The sequence below is a fragment of the Oncorhynchus masou genome, unplaced genomic scaffold (genome assembly GCF_036934945.1).
Source record: "Oncorhynchus masou masou isolate Uvic2021 unplaced genomic scaffold, UVic_Omas_1.1 unplaced_scaffold_650, whole genome shotgun sequence".
In the NCBI taxonomy this organism is placed as follows: Eukaryota; Metazoa; Chordata; class Actinopteri; order Salmoniformes; family Salmonidae; genus Oncorhynchus; species Oncorhynchus masou.
Genome location: NW_027012938.1, coordinates 352,486 through 378,864, shown reverse-complemented (window position 1 = coordinate 378,864; position 26,379 = coordinate 352,486). Strand labels below are relative to the sequence as shown.

General features: G+C 44.9%; 1 protein-coding gene across 1 annotated transcript in view; it reads right to left on the bottom strand.

The window, feature by feature from the left end:
• Positions 1-612: 612 nt before the first annotated feature.
• LOC135536689 (uncharacterized) overlaps positions 613-26,379 on the bottom strand; it is a 51,562-nt gene continuing 25,795 nt past the window's right edge. Inside the window, exons 7-12 of the mRNA XM_064962946.1 lie at positions 18,755-18,877; positions 8,337-8,478; positions 7,521-7,879; positions 4,510-4,622; positions 3,368-3,451; positions 613-3,227 (exon numbers count right to left, since the gene is read on the bottom strand). Coding sequence (XP_064819018.1) covers positions 2,449-3,227; positions 3,368-3,451; positions 4,510-4,622; positions 7,521-7,879; positions 8,337-8,478; positions 18,755-18,877 — 1,600 coding nt within the window. The 3' untranslated portion in view covers positions 613-2,448. The remainder of the gene's footprint in view (positions 3,228-3,367; positions 3,452-4,509; positions 4,623-7,520; positions 7,880-8,336; positions 8,479-18,754; positions 18,878-26,379) is intronic.

The following is a 26,379-nucleotide window of genomic DNA, read 5'->3' as shown; positions in this document are numbered from 1 at the left end:
CACCAAAAATAAACAAAAACAAAAAACAGAATACCACAAGAACGTCACCCGGAATCGACAAGAGCACACAGAACACTAGGGCAGGGTGCTAACATACAAACACAGAGCACAGAACAGAGGGAAACTAAGGGTTTAAATACACTCAGGGGAAACGAGACACAGGTGCAAATAATAATGGGGATCAAGGGAAAAACATAAGGACAAAAAGCACAATGGGGGCATCTAGTGACCAACAACTGGAACAACCCTGGCCAAATCCTGACAGTTTTTATCTCAAAAAGGACAACTTTAAATGTTTTACAATTTTTATTTGTATGAAATTCTCTGAGGAGAAGGGTGGGAATATTGCCTTTAAATTTGAATCCCACTACAGCACGGATCTTCAGCCGCCCGGACTGAATACAGCCCTTAAGCACATAGACTGAACACACACATTCCACTGAATTATTTTGTAGACAGAAAGACAGGTGCTGCAATTGTTGTGATTCAAGTTGCGAGTTAACACAAAAATAAATCCTGCCGTAAAAACGTTTTTTTTAAAGCTACTATGCCATCTGGAAAATATATTTCAAGGACTGTATCAGGATGTGTAAAAACAACTGGAAACAGGAGTATTCATAACAACAGTTGTGTTTAATATCCCTATACAGCCAGTACCCACTACCCATAATACATACACCCCACAAGAACATACACTACTATTTAATACATGCTATATATCCCCACTAAATACATACACTACTATTTAATACATGCTATATATCCCCACTAAATACATACACTACTATTCAATATATGCTATGTATCCCCACTAAATACATACACTACCATTTAATACATGCTATATATCCCCACTAAATACATACACTACCATTTAATACATGCTATGTATCCCCACTAAATACATACACTACTATTTAATACATGCTATATATCCCCACTAAATACATACACTACCATTTAATACATGCTATGTATCCCCACTAGATACATACACTACTATTTAATATATGCTATATATCCCCACTAAATACATACACTACCATTTAATATATGCTATATATCCCCACTAAATACATACACTACCATTTAATGTATCCCCACTAAATACATACACTACTATTTAATATATGCTATATATCCCCACTAAATACATACACTACCATTTAATATATGCTATATATCCCCACTAAATACATACACTACCATTTAATACATGCTATGTATCCCCACTAAATACATACACTACCATTTAATATATGCTATATATCCCCACTAAATACATACACTACCATTTAATACATGCTATGTATCCCCACTAAATACATACACTACCATTTAATACATGCTATATATCCCCACTAGATACATACACTACCATTTAATACATGCTATGTATCCCCACTAAATACATACACTACCATTTAATACATGCTATATATCCCCACTAGATACACACACTACCATTTAATACATGCTATATATCCCCACTAAATACATACACTACCATTTAATACATGCTATATATCCCCACTAGATACATACACTACCATTTAATACATGCTATATATCCCCACTAAATACATACACTACCATTTAATATATGCTATATATCCCCACTAAATACATACACTACCATTTAATACATGCTATATATCCCCACTAAATACATACACTACCATTTAATATATGCTATATATCCCCGCTAAATACATACACTACCATTTAATACATGCTATGTCTCCCCACTAAATACATACACTACCATTTAATACATGCTATATATCCCCACTAGATACATACACTACTATTTAATATATGCTATGTATCCCCACTAAATACATAGACTACCATTTAATACATGCTATGTATCCCCACTAAATACATACACTACCATTTAATACATGCTATATATCCCCACTAGATACATACACTACTATTTAATATATGCTATGTATCCCCACTAAATACATAGACTACCATTTAATACATGCTATGTATCCCCACTAAATACATACACTACCATTTAATACATGCTATATATCCCCACTAGATACATACACTACTATTTAATATATGCTATGTATCCCCACTAAATACATAGACTACCATTTAATACATGCTATATATCCCCACTAGATACATACACTACCATTTAATGTATGCTATGTATCCCCACTAGATACATACACCTCCACTAAAATAAATGGTCATGATTTGAGTTGAGAAACGTTGTAACTATGGATCATGAGAGGGGAATTGTGTACAGTGCAGCAAGAGTGTTTTGTTAAGATTTTCCACGTTCACACCCTGCTAGGGCCATACTGCCACACGGCTAGCATATCTATAACATTGCAAATGCTTTTGAAAGAACTGTTATATCATTCAGTAAGTACCATTGCCATACGTAGCGAAACGTTAAGACCAACTGAACGTACCCCCGATGTTTTAAAAGCCTAGCATCTCCTTAGTGCATTCAAACCCTTGGCTGAAGCCTGCAGCTACACCTGCTGCCACCAATACTGGTGAAGCAAACACCATCCCTAGTCCTGCTGCGGCTAGACTGCCGTACGCTGCCAGTTTACAGTAAAACATATTCTCCTCTCTGATCTTTCTCTGAGCCTCTTCATAGTCAGCACTGGTGTAGTGTTCTCCTCCATTGTCCTCCACCACCATCTCCTCGATCTTCTCCAGCAGCTCTCTAACCTGAGTGTTGTCTTTTCTCTTGTCATTGATTAGGGAGTGATATCTGCCCCCACACATATTGATGAGTCTCCGTAGCGCTTTGCTCTGAGCAAGAAACCCTTTGACTGTTTTGCCCTTCAGTTGATCTCCATGAGTGAACAGCAAGATGGTGTACATTGAGGCATCTTCTCCAAAGTTGTCCTGGATCCACTTCACAGTGTTCTGCTCCTCCTCTGTGAACCTTACCCCCAGTCTGATCACCAGCAGGAAGGCGTGAGGTCCTGGGACTGACATGTAGATGGCCTTCTCTATTTCACTTTTTATCTCTTCTTTAGACATTGTTGTGTCATAGAGCCCCGGGGTGTCGATGACATCAATCTTCCTCCCATCCACCACTCCACTCTGTTTCTCACACTGTGCAGTCACAGACACTGGAGAAGCCCCCACTTTAAACCCCTCCGTCCCCAGGATGGTGTTTCCTGTTGTACTCTTCCCTGATCCAGTCTTCCCCACCAGAACTATCCTCAGGTTAGAAGGCTGCCCTAAAACGGGAAACAGACAAGAAGTTGATCGTTTTCAGTAGCCATTTATCAAGACACTATGTGTGTATTCATGCACAGTATGTGTGTGTGTGTAGCATGTGTAGCGTGTGTAGTGTGTGTGTGTGTGTGTGTGTGTGCACCTTGGCATTGACCAGTGAAGTCTTGCAGACAGAGTGTCACCAGGATCAGAATCTTCAGAGTCCTTCCTCGTTCCATTTCTACTACTGCAGCCAATCAGAAACATGGAAACAGACAATGACTTCATTACAAAAAACAAAGTCCACATTTCTTCAGTGACTCATCCAAAGCCAAGTTCCAACTTTCACAGATGAGGAAAGACTAAATTATTATTATTTTTTCAGCTATTTTACATTTAAACAATAAAAACTATAAAACTATTAACTATAAAAACAGTAATGATATGCGGTACAACTGTTGTAAAACACAGTACATTCCCTAAGATAAGACGTACATGTGCTCATATGGGGCGTATCAAATGACATTCTAAACATGGTTATTATTCTACCGCTGCCTGTCTGCTGCTGTTAAGACCAGACAGACCAGTTAGAGGCTGTGTTCCATTACCATCAAACATCACATCTACTGTGTAGACAGACAGGAACAGTTCAGACAATAATGAAGTGGAATCAGTATAACTGAAACCAGTGCTAAATGTGTAAATCAGGAGGTGTCTGAACACAAAGGATGTGTTCCTCTGTTCCTCTGCTCAGATGTTGCTGACACCAGATCTTACAACACCTGGATAGGTATTTTATATATCAGCTAACCACATCATGTGTTTTATCTATCAGTCATCCCTTGGTTAATACATGCAACCTCTAAGCAGTGGAACGTGACCTTAGTCAGTACTGACAAAAACCTGCAGGTGTGTCCCTCACAGCAACAACCTGCTATAAGATGGGTGTTGACACCAAGGTACAGTATACTACACTATCTCTGCACTAAACAAGGGAAATGTTTGTATACTACACTATGTTTCAGGTAAAAGTCTAACCATGTTTCCTCTTTCACTGTTAAACAATATTAAACAATATGTATGAATACACACATATAGCAGAATGTGAATGTTACAGCTACATGATTATATTGTTTTGACATTTTGATGTTAAGTGATGCAATCATATGACTATTTATGCATAAATGTTAACAGACCTGGTATCAATAAAAGGTCTACTTAATATTGTGCTACAGTTATTCAACTACTGTAGAGTAGATTGTTGTACAACATTTAATTAGTAAGGTAGTTAAGTTGAATACTCACTTTTAGTGTGGTTGCACGGATCTGTATATTGTTGTCCCCTGTTGTCACTGAGAGCCCTGAAGCAGTGGGCCTGCTGGTTTTGCATAGCCAGGTGCCGCAGGTGGGTGGAGATTTACTTCGACCAATGGAATGGTCTAAAATTCATGCAATACTAAAGCGCCCAATGTGCTGCACCTTACATTCTGTTAAGTTTCATTTTCCCAGCAACTAGTCATTTCTAGCCAATGAGAGAGTGTTGCTAGGCAAATATTATTCTACTCAGGACAGGTCGGGTCTGACATCTGATTGGAAGTTGCTTTTTAACTTTAACCTTGGCTACTTGCCTGAATCAGAAGATAGGCCACATCTTTGGGTAAGATGAAATGTGTTGGACACACGGGACACAAATAAAGGATAAAAATGTAATAACATGTACAACTGCATTTTCAAATGGAACTTTATACTTGTCTAGCCTGGTCCCAGATCTGTTTGTTCTCTTTCCAACTCCATAGGTTACCACAGTATGAGTCATAATACCCATAAAACCCAGCTGTCAAACAGGGAAATGGCTCCATTCATTTTTCCACCATTCATGTGTCACATAGATTTTAGAAACACTTAAAATGGTTACACTTTACTTGACACCCAGCATCATAACATGTTATGACACAGTCATAACTATATCATATGTCATAACAGCTGACATATGTCACGTGTCATAATGTGGTCACAACACTGCCATTAAACACATATTTAGACCTATTGTGACATATCTTACATTATTTTATGTTTGGTTATGACACCTACATAAGAGTCAAACCCCACAGAACCTACCACTGTAGTTATTTTATGGCTGGTTATGACACCTACATAAGAGTCAAAACCCACAGAACCTACCACTGTAGTTATTATATGACTGGTTATAACACTTACATAAGAGTCAGAACCCACAGAACCTACCACTGTAGTTATTTTATGGCTGGTTATGACACCTACATAAGAGTCAAAACCCACAGAACCTACCACTGTAGTTATTATATGACTGGTTATGACACCTACATAAGAGTCAGAACCCACAGAACCTACCACTGTAGTTATTATATGACTGGTTATGACACCTACATAAGAGTCAAAACCCACAGAACCTACCACTGTAGTTATTTTATGGCTGGTTATGACACCTACATAAGAGTCAAAACCCACAGAACCTACCACTGTAGTTATTATATGACTGGTTATAACACTTACATAAGAGTCAGAACCCACAGAACCTACCACTGTAGTTATTTTATGGTTGGTTATGACACCTACATAAGAGTCAAAACCCACAGAACCTACCACTGTAGTTATTTTATGGTTGGTTATGACACCTACATAAGAGTCCAAACCCACAGAACCTACCACGCAAGGCAAAACATTCCATATCCCATTACAACATATCCTATATGATTTTCTGAAATGTACCTTTGACCAATAAATTATCATTGTTATTACGCCCACATTGATGTCATACATGCACCAACCCTAATGCTCTGCTGCTGATGACTGGGATGAATGCAACATTTTGTCATGAGGCTGAGAGAAACAGTCACGCATTTTTCCCCCTCATATTTTAAATTAAACTCGTAGAAAATACACTTTATGACACTATCAAGAAGCATTATGACCATCCTAATCATATATTCAGATAGGCCTATCATGCCCTTACGTCAGTCATCAGTCAAAAATAGGGTGTCTTGTCCTGCTCCTGAAATCTGCTCCTGCATTCATCCCATGTTTTGCCTTGTGTGGTAGGTTCTGTGGGTTTTGACTCTGAAAAGTGGAAATCAATCCCAGAACAACAGCAAAGGACCTTGTGAAGATGCTGGAGGAAACAGGTACAAAATTATCTATATTCACACTAAAACGAGTCCTATATCAACATAACCTGAAAGGCCGCTCAGCAAGGAAGCAAGGAAGCCAGATACTGGGGTGCAAAAGAGCAAGATAAATAACAATATGGGGATGAGGTAGTTGGGTGTGCTATCTACAGATTTGCTGTGTATCGGTACAGTGATCGGTAAGCTGCTCAGTCATTTGAGAAACCAAGGCTATTGAGTTTGCCGATAAGAATGCCGTGATTGACAGAGTCGAAAGCCTTGGCCAGGTCGATGAAGACGGCTACACAATACTGTCTTTTATCGATGGCGGTTATGATATCATCATTTAGGACCTTGAGAGTAGCTGAGTTGCACCCATGACCAGCTCGGAAACCAGATTGCATAGTGGAGAAGGTACGGTGGGATTTGAAATGGTCGGTGATCTGTTTGTTAACTTGGCTTTAACATTTTTTGGAAAGGCAGGGCAGGATGAATATACAGTTGAAGTTGGAAGTTTACATACACTTCAGCCAAATACACATAAACTCAGTTTTTCACATTTCCTGACATTTAATCCTAGTAACAATTCCCTGACTGTCACGGCCGTCGTTGGAATGAGACCACGGTGCAGCGTGGTGAGCGTACATTTTCCTTTATTTTGTAAATGACGCCAACAAAATAAGAAATGAAGTAACGACCGTGAAGGTTAACATGGCTATAGTGCCACTAACAAAGATAACTTCCCACAAACACAAAAGGGAAAAGGCTGCCTAAGTATGATTCCCAATCAGAGACAATAATAGACAGCTGTCCCTGATTGAGAACCATTCCCGGCCAAAACAAAGAAATAGAAAAACATAGAAAACAGAACATAGAATGCCCACCCAAATCACTCCCTGACCAAACCAAAATAGAGACATAAAAAGGCTCTCTAAGGTCAGGGTGTGACAGTGTCTTAGGTCAGTTAGGATCACCACTTTATTTTAAGAATGTGAAATGTGAAAATAATAGAAACATTAAAAGGCTCTCTAAGGTCAGGGTGTGACAGTACCCCACCAAAAGGTGCGGACTCCGACCGCAAAACCTGAACCTATAGGGGAGAGTCTGGGTGGGCATCTATCCACGGTGGCGGCTCTGGAGTGGGACTTAGACCCCGCTCCACCTCTGGCTCACCCCACTTTGGTGGCGCCTCTGGTGCAGGGACCCTCATCATAGAACCCGGACTGGGGACCCTCGTTGCGGGCCCCGGACTGGGGACCCTCACTGCGGGCCCCGGACTGGGGACCCTCGTTGCGGGCCCCTGACTGGGAGCCCTTGTTGCGGGCCCAGGACTGGGCACCCTCGCTGAGGGACCCGGACTGGGGACCCTCTTTGCGGGCCCCGGACTGGGGACCCTCGTTGCGTTGTTCCCCAGACTGTGGATCATCACTGATGGGAGGAGACGTATAGGCAGCCTGGTACGTGGGGCTGCCACAGGGCCCACCAGGCATACAGAAGGCCTGGTTATGGGAGCAGGCACAGGATGAACCGGGCTGTGGGGGAGCACTGGAGATCTGGTGCTTAACACGTGCACCTCTCCTTTTGGCTGAATGCCCACTTTAGCCCGGCATGGGCGGAGCGCAGGCATAGGAGGCACTGAGCAGTCACAGCCCCCTGGAAACACAGTGCGCAGAGCCGGCACAGGATACCCTGGGCCGAAACAGCGCACCGAAGACCAAGAGCGTTGAGCTGGCACAATCCGCCCTATCTGGATGCCCATTCTCGCTTGGCACTTGCGGAGAGCTGGCTCCGAGCGCACCGGGCTTTACATGCGCACCAGAGACACCGTGCGCTTTCCCGCATAACACGGTGCCTACACGGTCACTCGCTCCCCGCGGTGAGCACGGGGAGTTGGCTCAGGTCTATAAACTGACTCCGCCAATCTCCCCCTGTGCCCCCCCAAATATTTATTTTTGGGGGCTGCCTCTCGTGCCTGCTACGTTGACTTACCTCCTCATATCGCCACAGCTCCTCCTTCGCTGCCTTTAATTCTTCCTTTGGACGGCGATACTCCCCAGCCTGCCTCAAGGGACCCTTGCCACCCAGGATCTCCTCCCATGTCCAGGAGTCCCTTTCTCCACGCTGCTTGGTCCTTTGTTGGTGGGAAGTTCTGTCACGGCCGTCATCGGAATGAGACCAAGGTGCAGCGTGGTGAGCGTAATTTTCCTTTATTTTGTAAATGACGCCAACAAAATAAGAAATGAAGTAACGACCGTGAAGGTTAACATGGCTATAGTGCCACTAACAAAGATAACTTCCCACAAACACAAAAGGCTGCCTAAGTATGATTCCCAATCAGAGACAATAATAGACAGCTGTCCCTGATTGAGAACCATTCCCGGCCAAAACAAAGAAATAGAAAAACATAGAAAACAGAACATAGAATGCCAACCCAAATCACACCCTGACCAAACCAAAATAGAGACATAAAAAGGCTCTCTCAGGTCAGGGCATGACAGTGTCTTAGGTCAGTTAGGATCACCACTTTATTTTAAGAATGTGAAATGTCAAAATAATAGTAAAGAAAAATATTTTTTTCAGCTTATCACTTTTTTCAGCTTACACTTCAGCTTATCAGTAGTGATGGAGCCTTTTATCAGTAGTGATGGGGCCTGTTTTCAGTAGTGATGGGGGCTGTTGCCAGTAGTAACAGGTACTGTTACCAGTAGTGATGGGGGGTATCAGTAGTGATGGGGGCTGTTGCCAGTAGTAACAGGTACTGTTACCAGTAGTGATGGGGGGTATCAGCAGTGATGGGGGCTGTTTTCAGTAGTGATGGAGAATGATATCATTAGTGATGGGGGCTGTTATCAGTAGTCATGGAGAATGATATCAGTAGTGATGGGGGCTGTTTTCAGTAGTGATGGAGAATGATATCAGTAGTGATGGGGGCTGTTGCCAGTAGTAACAGGTGATGTTACCAGTAGTGATGGAGGCTATCAGTAGTGATGGAGATGGTATCGGTAGTGATGGGGGCTGTTTTCAGTAGTGATGGAGAATGATATCAGTAGTGATGGGGGCTGTTTTCAGTTGTGATGGAGAATGATATCAGTAGTGATGGGGGCTGTTATCAGTGGTGATGAGAATGATATCAGTAGTGATGGGGGCTGTTTTCAGTAGTGATGGAGAATGATATCAGTAGTGATAGATCCTGTTATGAGTAGTGATGGGAGCTGTTTTCAGTATTGATGGGGGCTGTTTTCAGTAGTGATGGAGAATGACATCAGTACTGATAGATGCTGGTATGAGTAGTGATGGGGGCTGTTTTCAGTAGTGATGGAGAATGGTATCAGTAGTGATAGATCCTGTTAGGAGTAGTGATGGGGGCTGTTTTCAGTAGTGATGGAGATGTTATGAATAGTGGTGGAGCTTTTTAACAGTAGTGAAAGACAAATTCAACTCCATCTTTCATCGAATCATGGCTTATTCATCGCAAAACCATTTGATGTTGCCAATTATTTTCATGATTACTTCATTTGCAAAGACGACAAACTTAGGCAGGAAATACCACCAATGAACAGTGAGCCATCGTAATCCTGCATAAAATACAAATAGTAAAAGAAAAGCATGTTCTGGTTCTAACAGCAGACCTATCAGCTTGCTCCCAAATCTGAGCAAACTGTTGGGAAAAAAAATGTATTTGACCAAATACAATGCTTTTTCTGTGTAAACAAATTCACAACAGGCTTTCAGCATGCTTATAGAGAAGGGCACTCAACATGTACTACATTGAAACAAATGACTGATGATTGGTTGAAAGAAATTAATAATAAGATGATTGTGGGAGCTGTAATGTTAGATTTCAGTTCAGCCTTTGATATTATCAGTGGTGTAAAGTACTTCAGTAAAACTATTTTAAAGTACATCTTAAAACCTGTTTGGGAAAGAGGGCAGCATTTTCACTTTTGGATGAAATGCGTGCCCAGAGTAAACAGCCTCCTACTGAGTCCCAGATGCTAATATATGCATATTATTATTAGTATTGGATAGAAAACACTCTGAAGTTTCTCAAACTGTCTGTGAGTATAACAGAACTCATATGGCAGGCGAAAACCTGATAAAAATCCAACCAGGAAGTGTGAAATCTGAGGTTTGTAGTTTTTCAAAGCTTGGCCTACAAAATACACAGTGTCTATGGGGTCAAGTTGCACTTCCTACGGTTTCCACTAGATGTCAACCATCTTTAGAAACTTGTTTCAGTCTTCTGATATAAAGCAGGGGGAATGGGAGCTGAATGAGTCAGTGGTCTGGCAGAGTGTCTCAGGCTTATGACGCGCGGTCCCGACAGAGTCACCTCTCGTTCCAGTGCTTTTCTACAGACAATGGAATTCTCCGGTTGGAACATTATTGAAGTTTTATATTAAAAACATCCTAAAGATTGATTCCATACATCGTTTGACATATTTCTACGACCTGTAATGGAACTTTTCGAGTTTTTGTCTGGACGTAGTGCTCGCGCCTCATGAAGATGGATTACTGGGCTTAACACGCTAACAACAAGTGGCTATTTGGACATAAATGATGGACTTTATGGAACAAATGAGTCATTTATTGTCGAACTGCGATTCCTGGGAGTGCATTCTGATGAAGATCATCAAAGGTAAGTGAATATTTATAATCATATTTCTAACTTCTGTTAGAAATATGGCGGATATTTCTTTGGCTGGATTGTGCTCTGAGCACCGTACTCAGATTATGCTTTGTCCTTAAAGTGTTTTTGACATCTCACACAGCGGTTGCATTAATTAATTAAATTCTGTGAATAACACTTGTGTCTTTTATCAATGTTTATTATGAGTATTTCTGGGATTTGATGTGGCTATCTGCAAAATCACCTGATGTTTAGGAATCAAAACATTACTGCACGTAACGTGCCAATGTAAACTGAGATTTTGGGATATAAATATTTACATTATCGAACAAAACATACATGTATTGTGTAAAATGATGTCCTATGAGTGTCATCTGATGAAGATCATATCTATATTTCTGCTTTTTGTGACTCCTCTCTTTGGCTGGAAAAATGGTTGTGTGTTTTTATGACTTGGCTCTGACCTAACATAATCATATGTTGTGCTTTCTCTGTAAAGCCTTTTTGAAACCGGACACAATGGGTAGATTAACAAGAAGTGTATCTTTCATTTGTTGTATTGGTCTTGTTAATGTGTGAAAGTCACATATTTAAAAAAAATAAAATAGAATTTCGCTCGCTGCCTTTTCAGCAGAATGCTGTCAAGGGGTTCCGCTAGCGGAGCGCCTGCCCTAGAAAGGTCAATATACCCCGAGAGGACAGAAAAAGGGTTTGATCAGTGTTAATATGACCTGACAGGACAGACAGAACAGGGGATGAACAACCAACATGAACAGACTGATATCCTCCCTAAATGGAGGGGCTGTGTTGACATTATAGGACATAAAATATTTTAGGTGGCGGAACCCCACCTCAACATTCCGCTGAAAAGGCAGTGCGCGAAATAAAAAAAATAATTGGTATAAATATGTAACTTTCACACATTAACAAGTCCAATACAGCAAATGAAAGATAAACATCTTGTTAATCTACCCATGGTGTCCGATTAAGAAATGTATTTACAGCGAAAGCACCACATATGTTAGGTCATAGTCAAGTCACAACACATCCATTTTCCAGTGAAATAGAGGACTCACAAATTGCAGAAATATAGATAAAATGAATCACTAACCTTTGATGATCTTCATCAGATGACACTTATATGACATCATGTTACACAATACATGTATGTTTTGTTCGATAATGTGCATATTTATATCCAAAAATCTCATTTTACATTGGCGCGTGACGTGCAGTAATATTTTGATTCCAAACTTCTAGTGATTTTCCCAGAAATAAATAATAAAAATAAAATAATAATTTTAAAAAATCAATAAATATTGAAAAAAAGTGTTATTCACAGAATTAAAGATTGATCCTCTATGCAACCGCTGTGCCAGATTTAAAAAAAACTTTACGGAAAAAGCCTAATCTGAGAATGGCGCTCAGTACCTGCTGAAAACAACAAGACAATTCTGCCATCTTGGAGTCAATGTTAGTTAGAATATGCACTATAAATATTCACTTACCTTTGATAATCTTCATCAGAAGGCAGTCCCAGGAATCCCAGTTTGACAATAAATGACTGATTTGTTCCATAAAGTTCCATAAAGCCCATCATCAGCCCACCTGTTAGCTGTTCAGTCCAGTAATCCACCTTCATTGAGGCGCGACCATTTCCTCCATGACAAAAACTCAAAAAGTTCCATTACAGGTTGTAGAAACAAGTCAAAAGATGTCTGCAATCAATCTTGATGATGTTTTTAACAAATATCATCAATAAGGTTCCAACCGGAGAATTTCATTGTCTGAATATATGCCCTGGAACGAGAGGACACTCTCTCGGGAGCGCGATTCATGAGACCAAGGCGCACTAACTGACCATTCACTCAAATAGCTATTATAGCCTGTGATTTTGACGCCATTTCCGGTCACAACTTGCAGACTTGTTTACGTGTTGCCGTGCGATCTGTTGCCAACCTTACTTTGCTACATGACAACTTTACTGTTTTTACTTTTTAATTACCATTTATATTTTTGTTTTTCCCTCAATTCTTTTTTTTTTTCATTCAACATTTTCACTCCGGACGCTTTGTCTGGACATGGTTCGTTAGGACCTCCAACAGCCGAAGCAAAGTAGTAACATTAACATTATGCCTTCTAATTGCAGTCGCTATACTCATAATATACAGGAGAACGATCGCCTTACGGCGAGGACAGCTGTGCTACAGACCCAGCTTCAGACGCAATCGTTAGGCAGGGTAATTTCAGGAAAGGATGAAACAGCGTCTGTGCCACCAGTAAGTACAGATAGTAATGTTAGTATGAATCCCCTCGCCCCCGCAGCCGGACAACTTTCTCACGGTTTCTGGAGGGAAATGCTGTAGCAATGCTCAACCAGTGTCGCTCATTCAGCCGACAGAAACTCTCAACCGGTTTTCCCCAAACCTTTTATGACTAGGGGGCAGTATTTTCATTTTTGGAAAAAAAACGGTCCTGTAGTAAACTTGATATTTTGTCAGGACAAGATGCTAGAATATGCATATCATTTAGAGTTTAGGATATAAAACCCTCTAAAGTTTCCAAAACTGTAAAAATATTGTCTGTGAGTATAACAGAACTGATGTTACAGGCGAAAGCCTGAGAAAAATCCAATCCGGAAGTGACTCATCTTTTGAAAGCCCTGCGTTCCGATGCGTCCCTATTGAGCTGTGAATGCCCTGTTTTACGCATTTATGTTGAAGAATACCCGTAGGGAGGGAGAACAGACCAGGGAGGGAGAACACAGCAGGGAGGGAGTGTAGAGGGAGGCTAGCGGGAGAACACAGACCAGGGAAGAAGGGTAGAGGGAGAACACAGACAAGGGAGGGAAGGTATAGGGAGGCTAGCTGAGGTAAGGGAGGTAAGCTGTTTTTTTCTGGATCAAACATGCTTTATAAATAGACATTTTGGGTACACATGGATGGAATTAATAAAAAAAATGACCAATTGTGATGATTATGGGACATATTGGAGTGCCAACAAAAGAAGCTTGTCAAAGGTAATGCATGTTTTATATTTAATTTCAGCGTTTTGTGTAGCGCCTGTTACGCTAGCTCTTTTGTTTACTACTGGTTCAGATGGGTGCATGCATTCAGATAATAGCTTCTTATGCTTTCGCCGAAAAGCATTTTTAAAATTGGACATGTTGGCTGGATTCACAACGAGTGTAGCTTTAATTGAGTATCTTACATGTCTGATTTAATGAAAGTTTGAATTTTATACCATTTTATTTGAATCTGGCGCTCTGCATTTCCCCAGGCAATTGGCCAGTTGAGACGCAAGCGTCTCCCTATGCTCAAGAGGTTTTAACACTGATCAAACCCCTTTTCTGTCCTGTCAGGTCATATTAACACTGATCAAACCCCTTTTCTGTCCTCTCAGGGTATATTAACACTGATCAAACCCTTGTTCTGTCCTCTCAGGGTATATTAACACTGATCAAACCCTTTCTCTGTCCTCTCAGTGTATATTAACACTGGTCAAACCCTTTCTCTGTCCTCTCAGGGTATATTAACACTGGTCAAACCCTTTCTCTGTACTCTCAGGGTATATTAACACTGATCAAACCCTTTTTCTGTCTGTCCTGTCAGGGAGTGGCACAGCTTTGGTTTTATAAGTGGGGGGACATAACCTGGCGAGGGGTCCTCCCTCAGAATTTCCTGCATTTCTAGTCAGGCTGTCACCGACAAAAAAAAAGAGTGGTCTTTTCGATTGGTCAGAATTTCTAAAAGGGTATTTTTCCATATATAGACACACCCTATATGTTTTAATAAAATCAACTATATTGTCACGCCCTGGCCTTAGAGATCGTGAGTTGGGGTGGGCATTCTATGTTTCGGTTTCTATGTTTTCTATTTCTGTGTGTTTGGCCGGGTGTGGTTCTCAATCAGAGGCAGCTGTCTATCGTTGTCTCTGATTGAGAACCATACTTAGGTAGCCTTTTCCTACCTGTGTTTTGTGGGTAGTTTCTTTCTGTTTTTGTGTCTGCACCATGCAGAACTGTTTAGGTTGTTTGTGTTGTTATTCAGTGTTCAGTTCTACTAATAAATCATGAACACTTATCATGCTGCACCTTGGTCCTCACCTTCTTCCACCAACAGCCGTTACATATTTGTACTGAACTTGTCTGATGCTTTAAGTACGCTATTTGATTAAATAATTAAGACTCACAAATAACTCAAGAGGGAGTCAGAGATCAAGATTGCCTAACCAGACGCTCCGTCTCCAGTTGCTGTTGGCCTTCAGATTCTGCCGTTACGCTCCTGAAGTTGCTGGTAATAGGCTACACCCCAAAAAAAAAAAACGTTTCAATTTGGAGTGGCAATTTATTTTATCATTTCTACCAATTAGGATTTTCATATGCACATTTTCTTGGAACAAAATCATTGTCTGTGGTTAATCTAAATTCTATATTCATCTAAATGAAAATTATACAAATCTAAAAGTAACTTTTGCCAACTATGTAAAATAGTATTTTTTTTATTTTATACCTTTATTTAACTAGGCAAGTCAGTTAAGAACAAATTCTTATTTTCAATGACGGCCTAGGAACAGTGGGTTAACTGCCTGTTCAGGGGCAGAACGACAGATTTGTACCTTGTCAACTCAAGGATTTGAACTTGCAACCTTGCGGTTACTCGTCCAACGCTCAAACCACTAGGCTAACCTGCCGCCCCGTCTACATCAAGCCAACACAAAAACATTGCAGCCTGCAAGTAGAAAATATCCTCATGAAAGTAAATATCCTATAAATCACATTGACTATGCATGGCTGCAACGAACTTGAAACATTGTATCAACTATCAACTGGGTCACTAGAAACTCACACTAGCAAACATTAAACGTATAAAATATTCTCTGCCCTCAGAGTTTCCAGTGCAAGTAAGCTTGGGAAAGACACAGCTTTATGCTATTTGTGCAAGGGATAACAAGTAATCAGGTATTTTATAACATTTTCACTGGATCAGAGCATTACATTTTTCCCTTTCATGCTGAGTGGTTACCAAAAGGGAGAGAGCTGGAAATATTTTTAAATACTTTCAGAAACTATTTTCATTCTCAATTGATTTTAAAACCAGACTTTGTTTGCTTGCTGTTTGAAAAATTACTCTACACCTGTCACGACTTCTGCCGAAGTCGTTGCCTCTCCTTGTTCGGGCGGTGCCGGTCTTCTAGCCATCATTGATCCTTTTTTCATTTTCCATTGGTTTTGTCTTGTCTTCCCACACACCTGTTTTCAATCCCATTCATTACCTGTTGTGTATTTAACCCTCTGTTTCCCCTCATGTCTTTGTCAGAGATTGTTTTATTGTCAGTGTAGTGTGATTGTTGTACAGGTGCGCGCCGGGTCCTCGTACCCATGTTTGTTTGTTTATGTACATTTAGTGTTATGGAGCATACTCAGTGGACTTTATTAAAAGACTCCATTTTACACTTCATTTGACTCTCCTGCGCCTGACTTCCCTGCCACCTATTACACCTATGCATGACAGAATCTCTGACCAATATATGAAGTCAGCAGGAGAGGACACTATGCCCATGGAGCTGGAGGAACACGTTCAGGAACAAGCGAGGGAGCTTAACGTTATCAGCTCCGTCATGGATCACATTGTCCAGAAAATGGAGACAGGGAGTTTCTCCAGCACTACCACCACCACAACCGGAATCTCCAGTCAACGTTTTTTCTCTCCGGAATCGAGGATCCATTTATCTCTACCTACGGGATACAACGGAGATACTGCCGGCTGCCAAGGTTTCCTCCTTAAGCTGAACCTATATCTAACCGTGGCCTCCCCAGTACCATCGGACCGTGAGAAGAGTTACGCCCTCGTCTCATGCCTCACCGGGAAAGCCCTGGAATGGGCCAGCGCTGTGTGTAATAGGGAGGATGCGGAGTTGGACCATTTTGAGGAGTTCACGCGCCAATTCCGGATAGTATTCGATCATCCAACTGAAGGCAACGCAGCGGGTGAGCTTCTCTATCATCTGAGGCAGGAGACGAGGAGTGCACAGGATTTTGCTTTGGAGTTTAGGACCTTGGCTGCCGGCGCTGGATGGAGCGACAGGGCCCTGATCGACCATTACCGTTGTAGTCTACGCGAGGACGTCCGTCGGGAGCTGGCCTGTAGAGACACCACCCTCACCTTCGACCAGCTGGTGGACATGTCCATCAAGCTGGACAACATGCTGGCTACTCGTGGACGTCTAGATCGGGGTCTGGTTGTTCCATCCTCCCGCACCCTCTCTCCCGAACCTATGGAATTGGGAGGGATGGTGCGCAGGGAGACCGGAGGGGGTTCCCACTCGAGCACCATTCAAGGTCGCAGAGGGCACACTGCTGGTCGGTGCTGGGTTGGTTCCTCTGGGAATAGAGAGGGCAGGCAGGGCATTCTGGCGTCACCCCAGGTGAGTAGGCACCATTCTCATCCAGAGTTTAGGGATCCCTTTTGTTTCTGTGGATATGCCTTTCCCTATTCATGCCTTAGATAGTCGACCATTAGGGTCAGGGTTTATCAGGGAGGTAACCGCACCTTTGTGTATGATAACGCAGGAGGGTCACAAGGAGAAGATTTGTCTTTTCCTTATTGATTCTCCTGCGTATTCTGCGGTGCTAGGCCTACCCTGGTTAGTTTGTCATAACCCCACTGTTTCTTGGCCACAGAGGGCTCTCACGGGGTGGTCGCGAGAATGCTCATGTAGGTGTTTAGGGGTTTCCGTTGGTGCTACTACGGTGGAAAGTCCAGACCAGGTCTCCACCGTGCGCATTCCCCCCGAATATGCCGATTTGGCTCTCGCCTTCTGTAAAAAGAAGGCGACTTAATTACCACCCCATCGACAGGGGGATTGTGCGATAGATCGCCTGGTAGACGCTGCATATCCCAAGAGTCACGTGTATCCCCTGTCGCAAGCGGAGACGGAGGCTATGGAGACATATGTCTCTGAATCCCTGCATCAGGGGTTCATTCAGCCATCCATTTCACCCGTCTCTTCGAGTTTCTTTTTTGTGAAAAAAAAGGATAGCGGTTTACGCCTGTGCATTGATTATCGAGGTCTTAATAAAATCACAGTGAAATATAGTTACCCGCTACCTCTGATCAATACGGTTATTGAGTTAATGCACGGGGTACGTTTTTTCACAAAATTTGATCTCAGGAGTGCGTACAATCTGGTGCGTATTAAGAAGGGTGATGAGTGGAAGACGGCATTTAGCACCACCTCAGGTCATTATGAGTACCGTTTTTTGGGGTTTTCCAATTACTACCGAAGGTTTATCCAGGGTTTTGGTCAGGTGGCAGCACCCATTACCTCACTGCTAAAGGGGGGCCCGGTGCGCTTGCAGTGGTCGGCTGAGGCGAACAGGGCTTTTGAGCACCTGAAGACTCAGTTTACCTCGGTGCCTGTGCTGGCTCATCCGGATCCCTCTTTACCATTCATAGTGGAGGTGGACGCATCCGAAGCTGGGATAGGAGCAGTGCTCGCTCAGCGTTCGGGTACGCCACTGAAGCTTCGCCCCTGTGCTTTCTTTTCGAAGAAGCTCAGCCCGGCGGAGCGAAACTATGATGTGGGGAACCGAGAGCTGTTACCTGTCGTAGAAGCCTTGAAGGTGTGGAGGCATTGGCTTGAGGGGGCTAAACACCCTTTTCTCATCTGGACTGACCACCGCAATCTGGAGTACATCCGGCAGGCGAAGTGATTGAATCCTCGCCAGGCAAGGTGGGCCATGTTTTTCACTCGTTTTGTGTTTACTCTTTCTTACAGACCAGGCTCCCAGAACGTTAAGGCAGACGCATTGACTCGGCTGTATGACAAAGAGGAGCGGTCCATGGATCCCACTCCCATACTCCCAGCTTCGTGTCTGGTGGCGCCGGTAGTGTGGGAGCTGGACGCGGACATTGAGCGGGCGTCACGTTCAGAGCCTTCTCCCCCTGAGTGTCCAGCTGGTCGTCTGTACGTTCCGTCTGCTGTCCGCGACCGATTGATATATTGGGCTCACACGTCACCCTCCTCTGGTCATCCTGGGATAGGTCGGACGATGCGCTGTCTTGAAGGGAGGTACTGGTGGCCCACTTTAGCTAAGGACGTGAGGATTTATGTTACTTCCTGCTCGGTGTGCGCCCAGTGCAAGGCTCCTAGACACCTGCCCAGAGGTAAGCTACAACCTCTACCCGTTCCTCAACGGCCATGGTCGCAACTGTCGATGGATTTTTTGACTGAACTTCCACCTTCACAGGGTTACACCACGATCCTGGTCGTTGTGGATCGGTTTTCAAAGTCCTGTCGTCTCCTCCCTTTGCCCGGTCTCCCTACGGCCTTACAAACTGCAGAGGCCCTGTTTACACACGTTTTCCAGCACTATGGGGTGCCTGAGGATATAGTGTCTGATCGGGGTCCCCAGTTCACATCAAGGGTCTGGAAGGCGTTCATGGAGCGTCTGGGGATCTCGGTTAGTCTTACCTCAGGTTTTCACCCCGAGAGTAATGGGCAGGTGGAGAGAATTAACCAGGATGTGGGTAGGTTTCTGCGGTCTTATTGCCAGGATCGGCCGGGGGAGTGGGCGTAGTTCGTGCCCTGGGCAGAGATGGCTCAGAACTCGCTACGTCACTCCTCCACTAACCTTACTCCCTTTCAATGTGTATTAGGGTATCAGCCGGTTCTGGCTCCTTGGCATCAGAGCCAGACCGAGGCCCCTGCGGTGGACAATTGGTTTCGGCACGTGAGGAAACCTGGGAGGCAGCCCACGTCCACCTTCAGCGTGCCATAAGGTGCCAGAAAATTGGCGCAGACCGTCGCCGCAGTGAGGCCCCAGTGTTCGCACCAGGGGACAGGGTCTGGCTCTCGACCCGAAACCTGCCCCTTCGCCTGCTCTGCCGGAAGCTGGGTCCGCGGTTTGTGGGGCCGTTTAAAGTCCTGAGGAGAGTGAACGAGGTATGTTATAGGTTACAACTACCCACTCATTACCGTATTAACCCCTCGTTCCATGTGTCTCTCCTCAGGCCGATGGTAGCAGGCCCGCTCCAGGAGGCTGAAGTGCGTGTTGTTCCTCCGCCTCCTCTAGACATCGAGGGGGTTCCGCCGTACTCTGTTCGATCCATTTTGGATTCGAGACCTCGGGCGAGGGGCCTTCAGTACCTCGTGGACTGGGAGGGGTACGGGCCGGAGGAGAGATGCCTGGTTCCGGTGGAGGACGTGTTAGATCCTTCCATGTCATCAGAATTCCACCGTCTCCATCCGGATCGCCCTGCACCTCGCCCTCCGGGTCGTCCCCGAGGCCTGTGTCGACGCATAGCTGGAGCCGCGCGTCAGGGGGGGGTACTGTCACGACTTCTGCAGAAGTCGTTGCCTCTCCTTGTTCGGGCGGTGCTCTGCGTTCGACGTCACCGGTCTTCTAGCCATCATTGATCCTTTTTTCATTTTCCATTGGTTTTGTCTTGTCTTCCCACACACCTGTTTTCAATCCCATTCATTACCTGTTGTGTATTTAACCCTCTGTTTCCCCTCATGTCTTTGTCAGAGATTGTTTTATTGTCAGTGTAGTGTGATTGTTGTATAGGTGCTCGTTGGGTCCTCGTACCCATGTTTGTTTGTTTATGTCCATTTAGTGTTATGGAGCATACTCCGTGAACATTATTAAAAGACTCCATTTTACACTCCATTTGACTCTCCTGCGCCTGACTTCCCTACCACCTATTTCACCTATGCATGACAACACCTCATTAGTTGTGGTGAGTTAACAAATACAGGTACAAGGCAGGGAGTTAACTCCATATTTCTTACACCTGTCCTGTCTCTCTGCCTCCCTCTGTCTCTGCCTCACCCACACTCACTATCTCTCCCTCTTTATCTCCCTCACACACACTCACTGTCTCGCCCTCTGTCTCTCCCTCACCACACTCACTGTCTCGCCCTCTTTCTCTCTGCCTCTTTCTCTCCCTCACACACACACTCAGTCTCGCCCTCTTTCTCTCTGCCTCTTTCTCTCCCTCACACACACACTCAGTCTCGCCCTCTTTCTCTCCCTCACCACACTCACTGTCTTGCCCTCTTTCTCTCCCTCACACACACTCACTGTCTCGCTCTCTTTCTCTCTCTCACACACACTCACTGTCTCGCTCTCTTTCTCTCTGCCTCTCTCTCTCTCTCCCTCACACACACTCACTGTCTCACCCTCTGTCTCTCCCTCACACACACTCGCTGTCTCGCCCTATTTCCCTCCCTCACACACACTCACTGTCTCGCACTCTTTCACTCCCTCACACACGCACTCACTGTCTCGCCCTCTTTCTCTCCCTCACACGCACTCACTGTCTCGCCCTCTTTCTCTCCCTCACACACACTCACTGTCTCGCACTCTTTCACTCCCTCACACACGCACTCACTGTCTCACCCTCTTTCTCTCCCTCACACACACTCACTGTCTCACCCTCTTTCTCTCCCTCACACACACTCACTGTCTCACCCTCTTTCTCTCCCTCACACACACTCACTGTCTCGCCCTCTGTCTCTCCCTCACACACACACTCACTGTCTCGCCCTCTTTCTCTCCCTCACACTCACTGTCTCGCCATCTGTCTCTCCCTCACAAACACTCACTGTCTCGCCCTCTGTCTCTCCCTGACACACACTCACTGTCTCGCTCTCTTTCTCTCTGCCTCCCTGTCTCTCCCTCACACACATACACTCACTGTCTCGCCCTCTTTCTCTCCCTCACACTCACTGTCTCGCCATCTGTCTCTCCCTCACAAACACTCACTGTCTCGCCATCTGTCTCTCCCTCACACACACTCACTGTCTCGCTCTCTTTCTCTCCCTCACACACACTCACTGTCTCGCCCTCTGTCTCCCTCACACACACTCACTGTCTCGCCCTCTTTCTCTCCCTCACACACACTCACTGTCTCGCTCTCTTTCTCTCTGCCTCTCTCTGTCTCTCCCTCACACACACTCACTGACTCGCCCTCTTTCACTCCCTAACACACGCACTCACTGTCTCGCCCTCTTTCTCTCCCTCACACACACTCACTGTCTCGCCCTCTGTCTCTCCCTCACACACACTCACTGTCTCGCTCTCTTTCTCTCTGCCTCCCTGTCTCTCCCTCACACACACACTCACTGTCTCGCCCTCTTTCTCTCCCTCACACTCACTGTCTCGCCATCTGTCTCTCCCTCACAAACACTCACCGTCTCGCTCTCTTTCTCTCTGCCTCCCTGTCTGTCCCTCACACACACTCACTGTCTCGCTCTCTTTCTCTCTGCCTCCCTGTCTCTCCCTCACACACACTCACTGTCTTGCCCTCTTTCTCTCCCTCACAAACACTCACTGTCTCGCTCTCTTTCTCTCTGCCTCCCTGTCTCTCCCTCACACACACACTCACTGTCTCGCCCCCTTTCTCTCCCTCACAAACACTCACTGTCTCGCTCTCTTTCTCTCCCTCACAAACACTCACTGTCTCGCTCTCTTTCTCTCTGTCTCCATGTCTCTCCCTCACACACATTCACTGTCAGGCTCTCTTTCTCTCTGCCTCTCTCCCTCACACACACTCACTGTCAGGCTCTCTTTCTCTCTGCCTCTCTCCCTCACACACACTCACTGTCAGGCTCTCTTTCTCTCTGCCTCTCTCCCTCACACACACTCACTGTCTCGCTCTCTTTCTCTCTGCATTGTTGGTCGTAATGACAGTGGTGTTTTAACAGAATATGAGGAGATGCAACACATACCACACGCTAACAACGACCTTCAGAAAGTTTTCAAACCCCTTGACTTTTTCCACATTGTTACATTATAGCCTTAGTTTAAAGTGGATTAAATACAAATAAAAATGTTTTTATTCTTTTAATACATTTCAAAAAATGTATCAAACCGAAATACATTATTTACGTAAGTATTCAGACCCTTTGCTATGAGACTCAAAATTGAGCTCAGGTGCATCCTGTTTCCATTGATCATCCTTGAGATGTTTCTACAACTTGCTGTCCAGCTGTGGTAAACACAACTAATTGTACATGTTTTGGAAAGGCACACACCTGTCTATATTAGGTGCCCGCAATTGACAGTGTATGTCAGAGCAAAAACCAAGCCATGAGGTGGAAAGAATTGTCCGTAGAGCTCCAAGACAGAAATGTGTCGAGGCACAGATCTGGGAAAGGCTACCAAAAAATGTTGCAACATTGAAGCTCCCCAAGAACACAGTGACTTCCATCATTCTTAAATGGAAGAAGTTTTGAACCACCAAGACTCTTCCTAGAGCTGCCCGCCCGGCCAAACTATGCAATCGGTGGAGAAGGGCCTTGGTCAGGGAGGTGACCAAGAACCCAATGGTCACTCTGACAGAGCTCTAGAGTGCCTCTGTGGAGATGGGAGAACCTTTCAGAAGGACAACCATCTCTGCAGCACTCCACCAATCAGGCCTTTATGGTAGAGTGGCCACTCCTCAGTTAAAGGCACACGACAGCCTGCTTGGAGTTTGCCATCAGACCCTGAGGAACAAGATTCTCTGGTCTGATGAAACCAATATTAAACTCTTAGGCCTGAATGCCAAGCGTCACTTATGGAGGAAACCTGGGACCATCCCTATGGTGAAGCATGGTGGTGGCAGCATCATGCTGTGGGAATATTTTTCAGTGGAAGGGACTGGGAGACTAGTCAGGATTGAGGCAAAGATGAACGGAGCAAAATACAGAGAGATCCTTGATGGAAACCTGCTCCAGAGTGCTCAGGTTCCCCTTCCAACAGGACAATGACCCTAAACACACAGCCAAGACAACGCAACAGTGGCTTTGGGACAAGTCTCTGAATGTCCTTGAGTGGCCCAGCAAGAGCCTGGACTTGAAGCTGATCAAACATCTCTGGAGAGACCTGAAAATATCTGTGCAGCAACACTCTGCATCAAACTTAACAGAGCTTGAGAGGATCTGCACAGAAGAATGGGAGAAAACTCCTCAAATACAGGTGTGACAAGCTGGATGCGTCATACCCAAGAAGACTGGAGGCTGTAATCTCTGCCAAAAGTGCTTCAACAAAGTACTGAGTAAAGGGTCTGAATACTTATGTAAATGTAATAATTCATTTTTATTATTTTTTTGCAAACATGAAAAAAAACTGTTTTAGCTTTGTCATTATTGTGTGTAGATTGATGAGGGGGGAAATAAACAATTTAATCCATTTTAGAATAAGGCTGTAACCCAACAAAATGTGGAAAAGGTCAAGGGTCTGAATACTTCCTGAAGGCGCTGTAGGTCCTTTAAGCATCAAATGTTGGTGAATAATGAAACATCATAATCATGAAAATTATCAACACAAATTATCTGTCCATTTATAAACAGCTTGGAAAAATGTTCAAATAGCCATGAGTATTACTAGTAGTCAGTACTATGAGTATTACTGGAATAAATACATATTTGTAAATATATAACATCCCTTCCCCTGTATTATAAAGTAACATAGGAATACAGTCATAAAGTCAAAATACAGTAATGAGGTACAGTTGAAATACAGCAATGAAGTAGAGTAGAAATACAATAATGAAGTACAGTTGAAATACAGCAATGAAGTAGAGTAGAAATACAGTAATGAGGTACAGTTGAAATACAGCAATGAAGTAGAGTAGAAATACAGTAATGAGGTACAGTTGAAATACAGCAATGAAGTAGAGTAGAAATACAGTAATGAGGTACAGTTGAAATACAGCAATGAAGTAGAGTAGAAATACAGTACAGAAATGAAGTACTGTGTAATACAACATTACTTACTGTGTTAATCATGTGGTGTTTTACACAAGTCTGACACTAGAGGGAGAACACAGACCAGGGAGGGAGGGAGGGTAGAGGGAGAACACAGACCAGGGAGGAAGGCTAGAGGGAGAACACAGACCAGGGAGGGAGGGTAGAGGGAGAACACAGACCAGGGAGGGAGGGTAGAGGGAGAACACAGACCAGGGAGGGAGGGTAGAGGGAGAACACAGACCAGGGAGGGAGGGTAGAGAGAGAACACAGACCAGGGAGGGAGGGTAGAGGGAGGGTAGAGGGAGAACACAGACCAGGGAGGGAGGGTAGAGGGAGAACACAGACCAGAGAGGAAGGGTAGAGGGAGAACACAGACCAGGGAGGGAGGGAGGGTAGAGGGAGAACACAGACCAGGGAGGGAGGGCGGAGGGAGAACACAGACCAGGGAGGAAGGGTAGAGGGAGAACACAGACCAGGGAGGGAGGGTAGAGGGAGAACACAGACCAGGGAGGGAGGGTAGAGGGAGAACACAGACCAGAGAGGGAGGGAGGGTAGAGGGAGAACACAGACCAGGGAGGGAGGGTAGAGGGAGAACACAGACCAGTGAGGGAGGGTGGAGGGAGAACACAGACCAGGGAGGGAGGGTAGAGGGAGAACACAGACCAGGGAGGGAGGGTAGAGGGAGAACACAGACCAGGGAGAGAGGGTAGAGGGAGAACACAGACCAGGGAGAGAGGGTAGAGGGAGAACACAGACCAGGGAGAGAGGGTAGAGGGAGAACACAGACCAGGGAGGGAGGGTAGAGGGAGAACACAGACCAGGGAGAGAGGGTGGAGGGAGGGTAGAGAGAGAACACAGACCAGGGAGGGAGGGTAGAGGGAGAACACAGATCAGGGAGGGAGGGTAGAGGGAGAACACAGACCAGGGAGGGAGGGTAGAGAGAGAACACAGACCAGGGAGGGAGGGTAGAGGGAGAACACAGACCAGGGAGGGCGTGTAGAGGGAGAACACAGACCAGGGAGGGAGGGTAGAGGGAGAACACAGACCAGGGAGGGAGGGTAGAGAGAGAACACAGACCAGGGAGAGAGGGTAGAGGGAGAACACAGACCAGGGAGGGAGGGTAGAGGGAGAACACAGACCAGGGAGGGAGGGTAGAGGGAGAACACAGACCAGGGGAGGGAGGGTAGAGGGAGAACACAGACCAGGGGAGGGAGGGTAGAGGGAGAACACAGACCAGGGAGGGCGTGTAGAGGGAGAACAGAGACCAGGAAGGGAGGGTAGAGGGAGAACACAGACCAGGAAGGGAGGGTAGAGGGAGAACACAGACCAGGGAGGGAGGGTAGAGGGAGAACACAGACCAGGGAGGGCGTGTAGAGGGAGAACACAGACCAGGAAGGGAGGGTAGAGGGAGAACACAGACCAGGGAGGGAGGGTAGAGGGAGAACACAGACCAGGGAGGGAGGGTGGAGGGAGGGTAGAGAGAGAACACAGACCAGGGAGGGAGGGTAGAGGGAGAACACAGACCAGGGAGGGAGGGTGGAGGGAGGGTAGAGAGAGAACACAGACCAGGGAGGGAGGGTAGAGGGAGAACACAGACCAGGGAGGGAGGGTAAAGGGAGAACACAGACCAGGGAGGGAGGGTAGAGGGAGAACACAGACCAG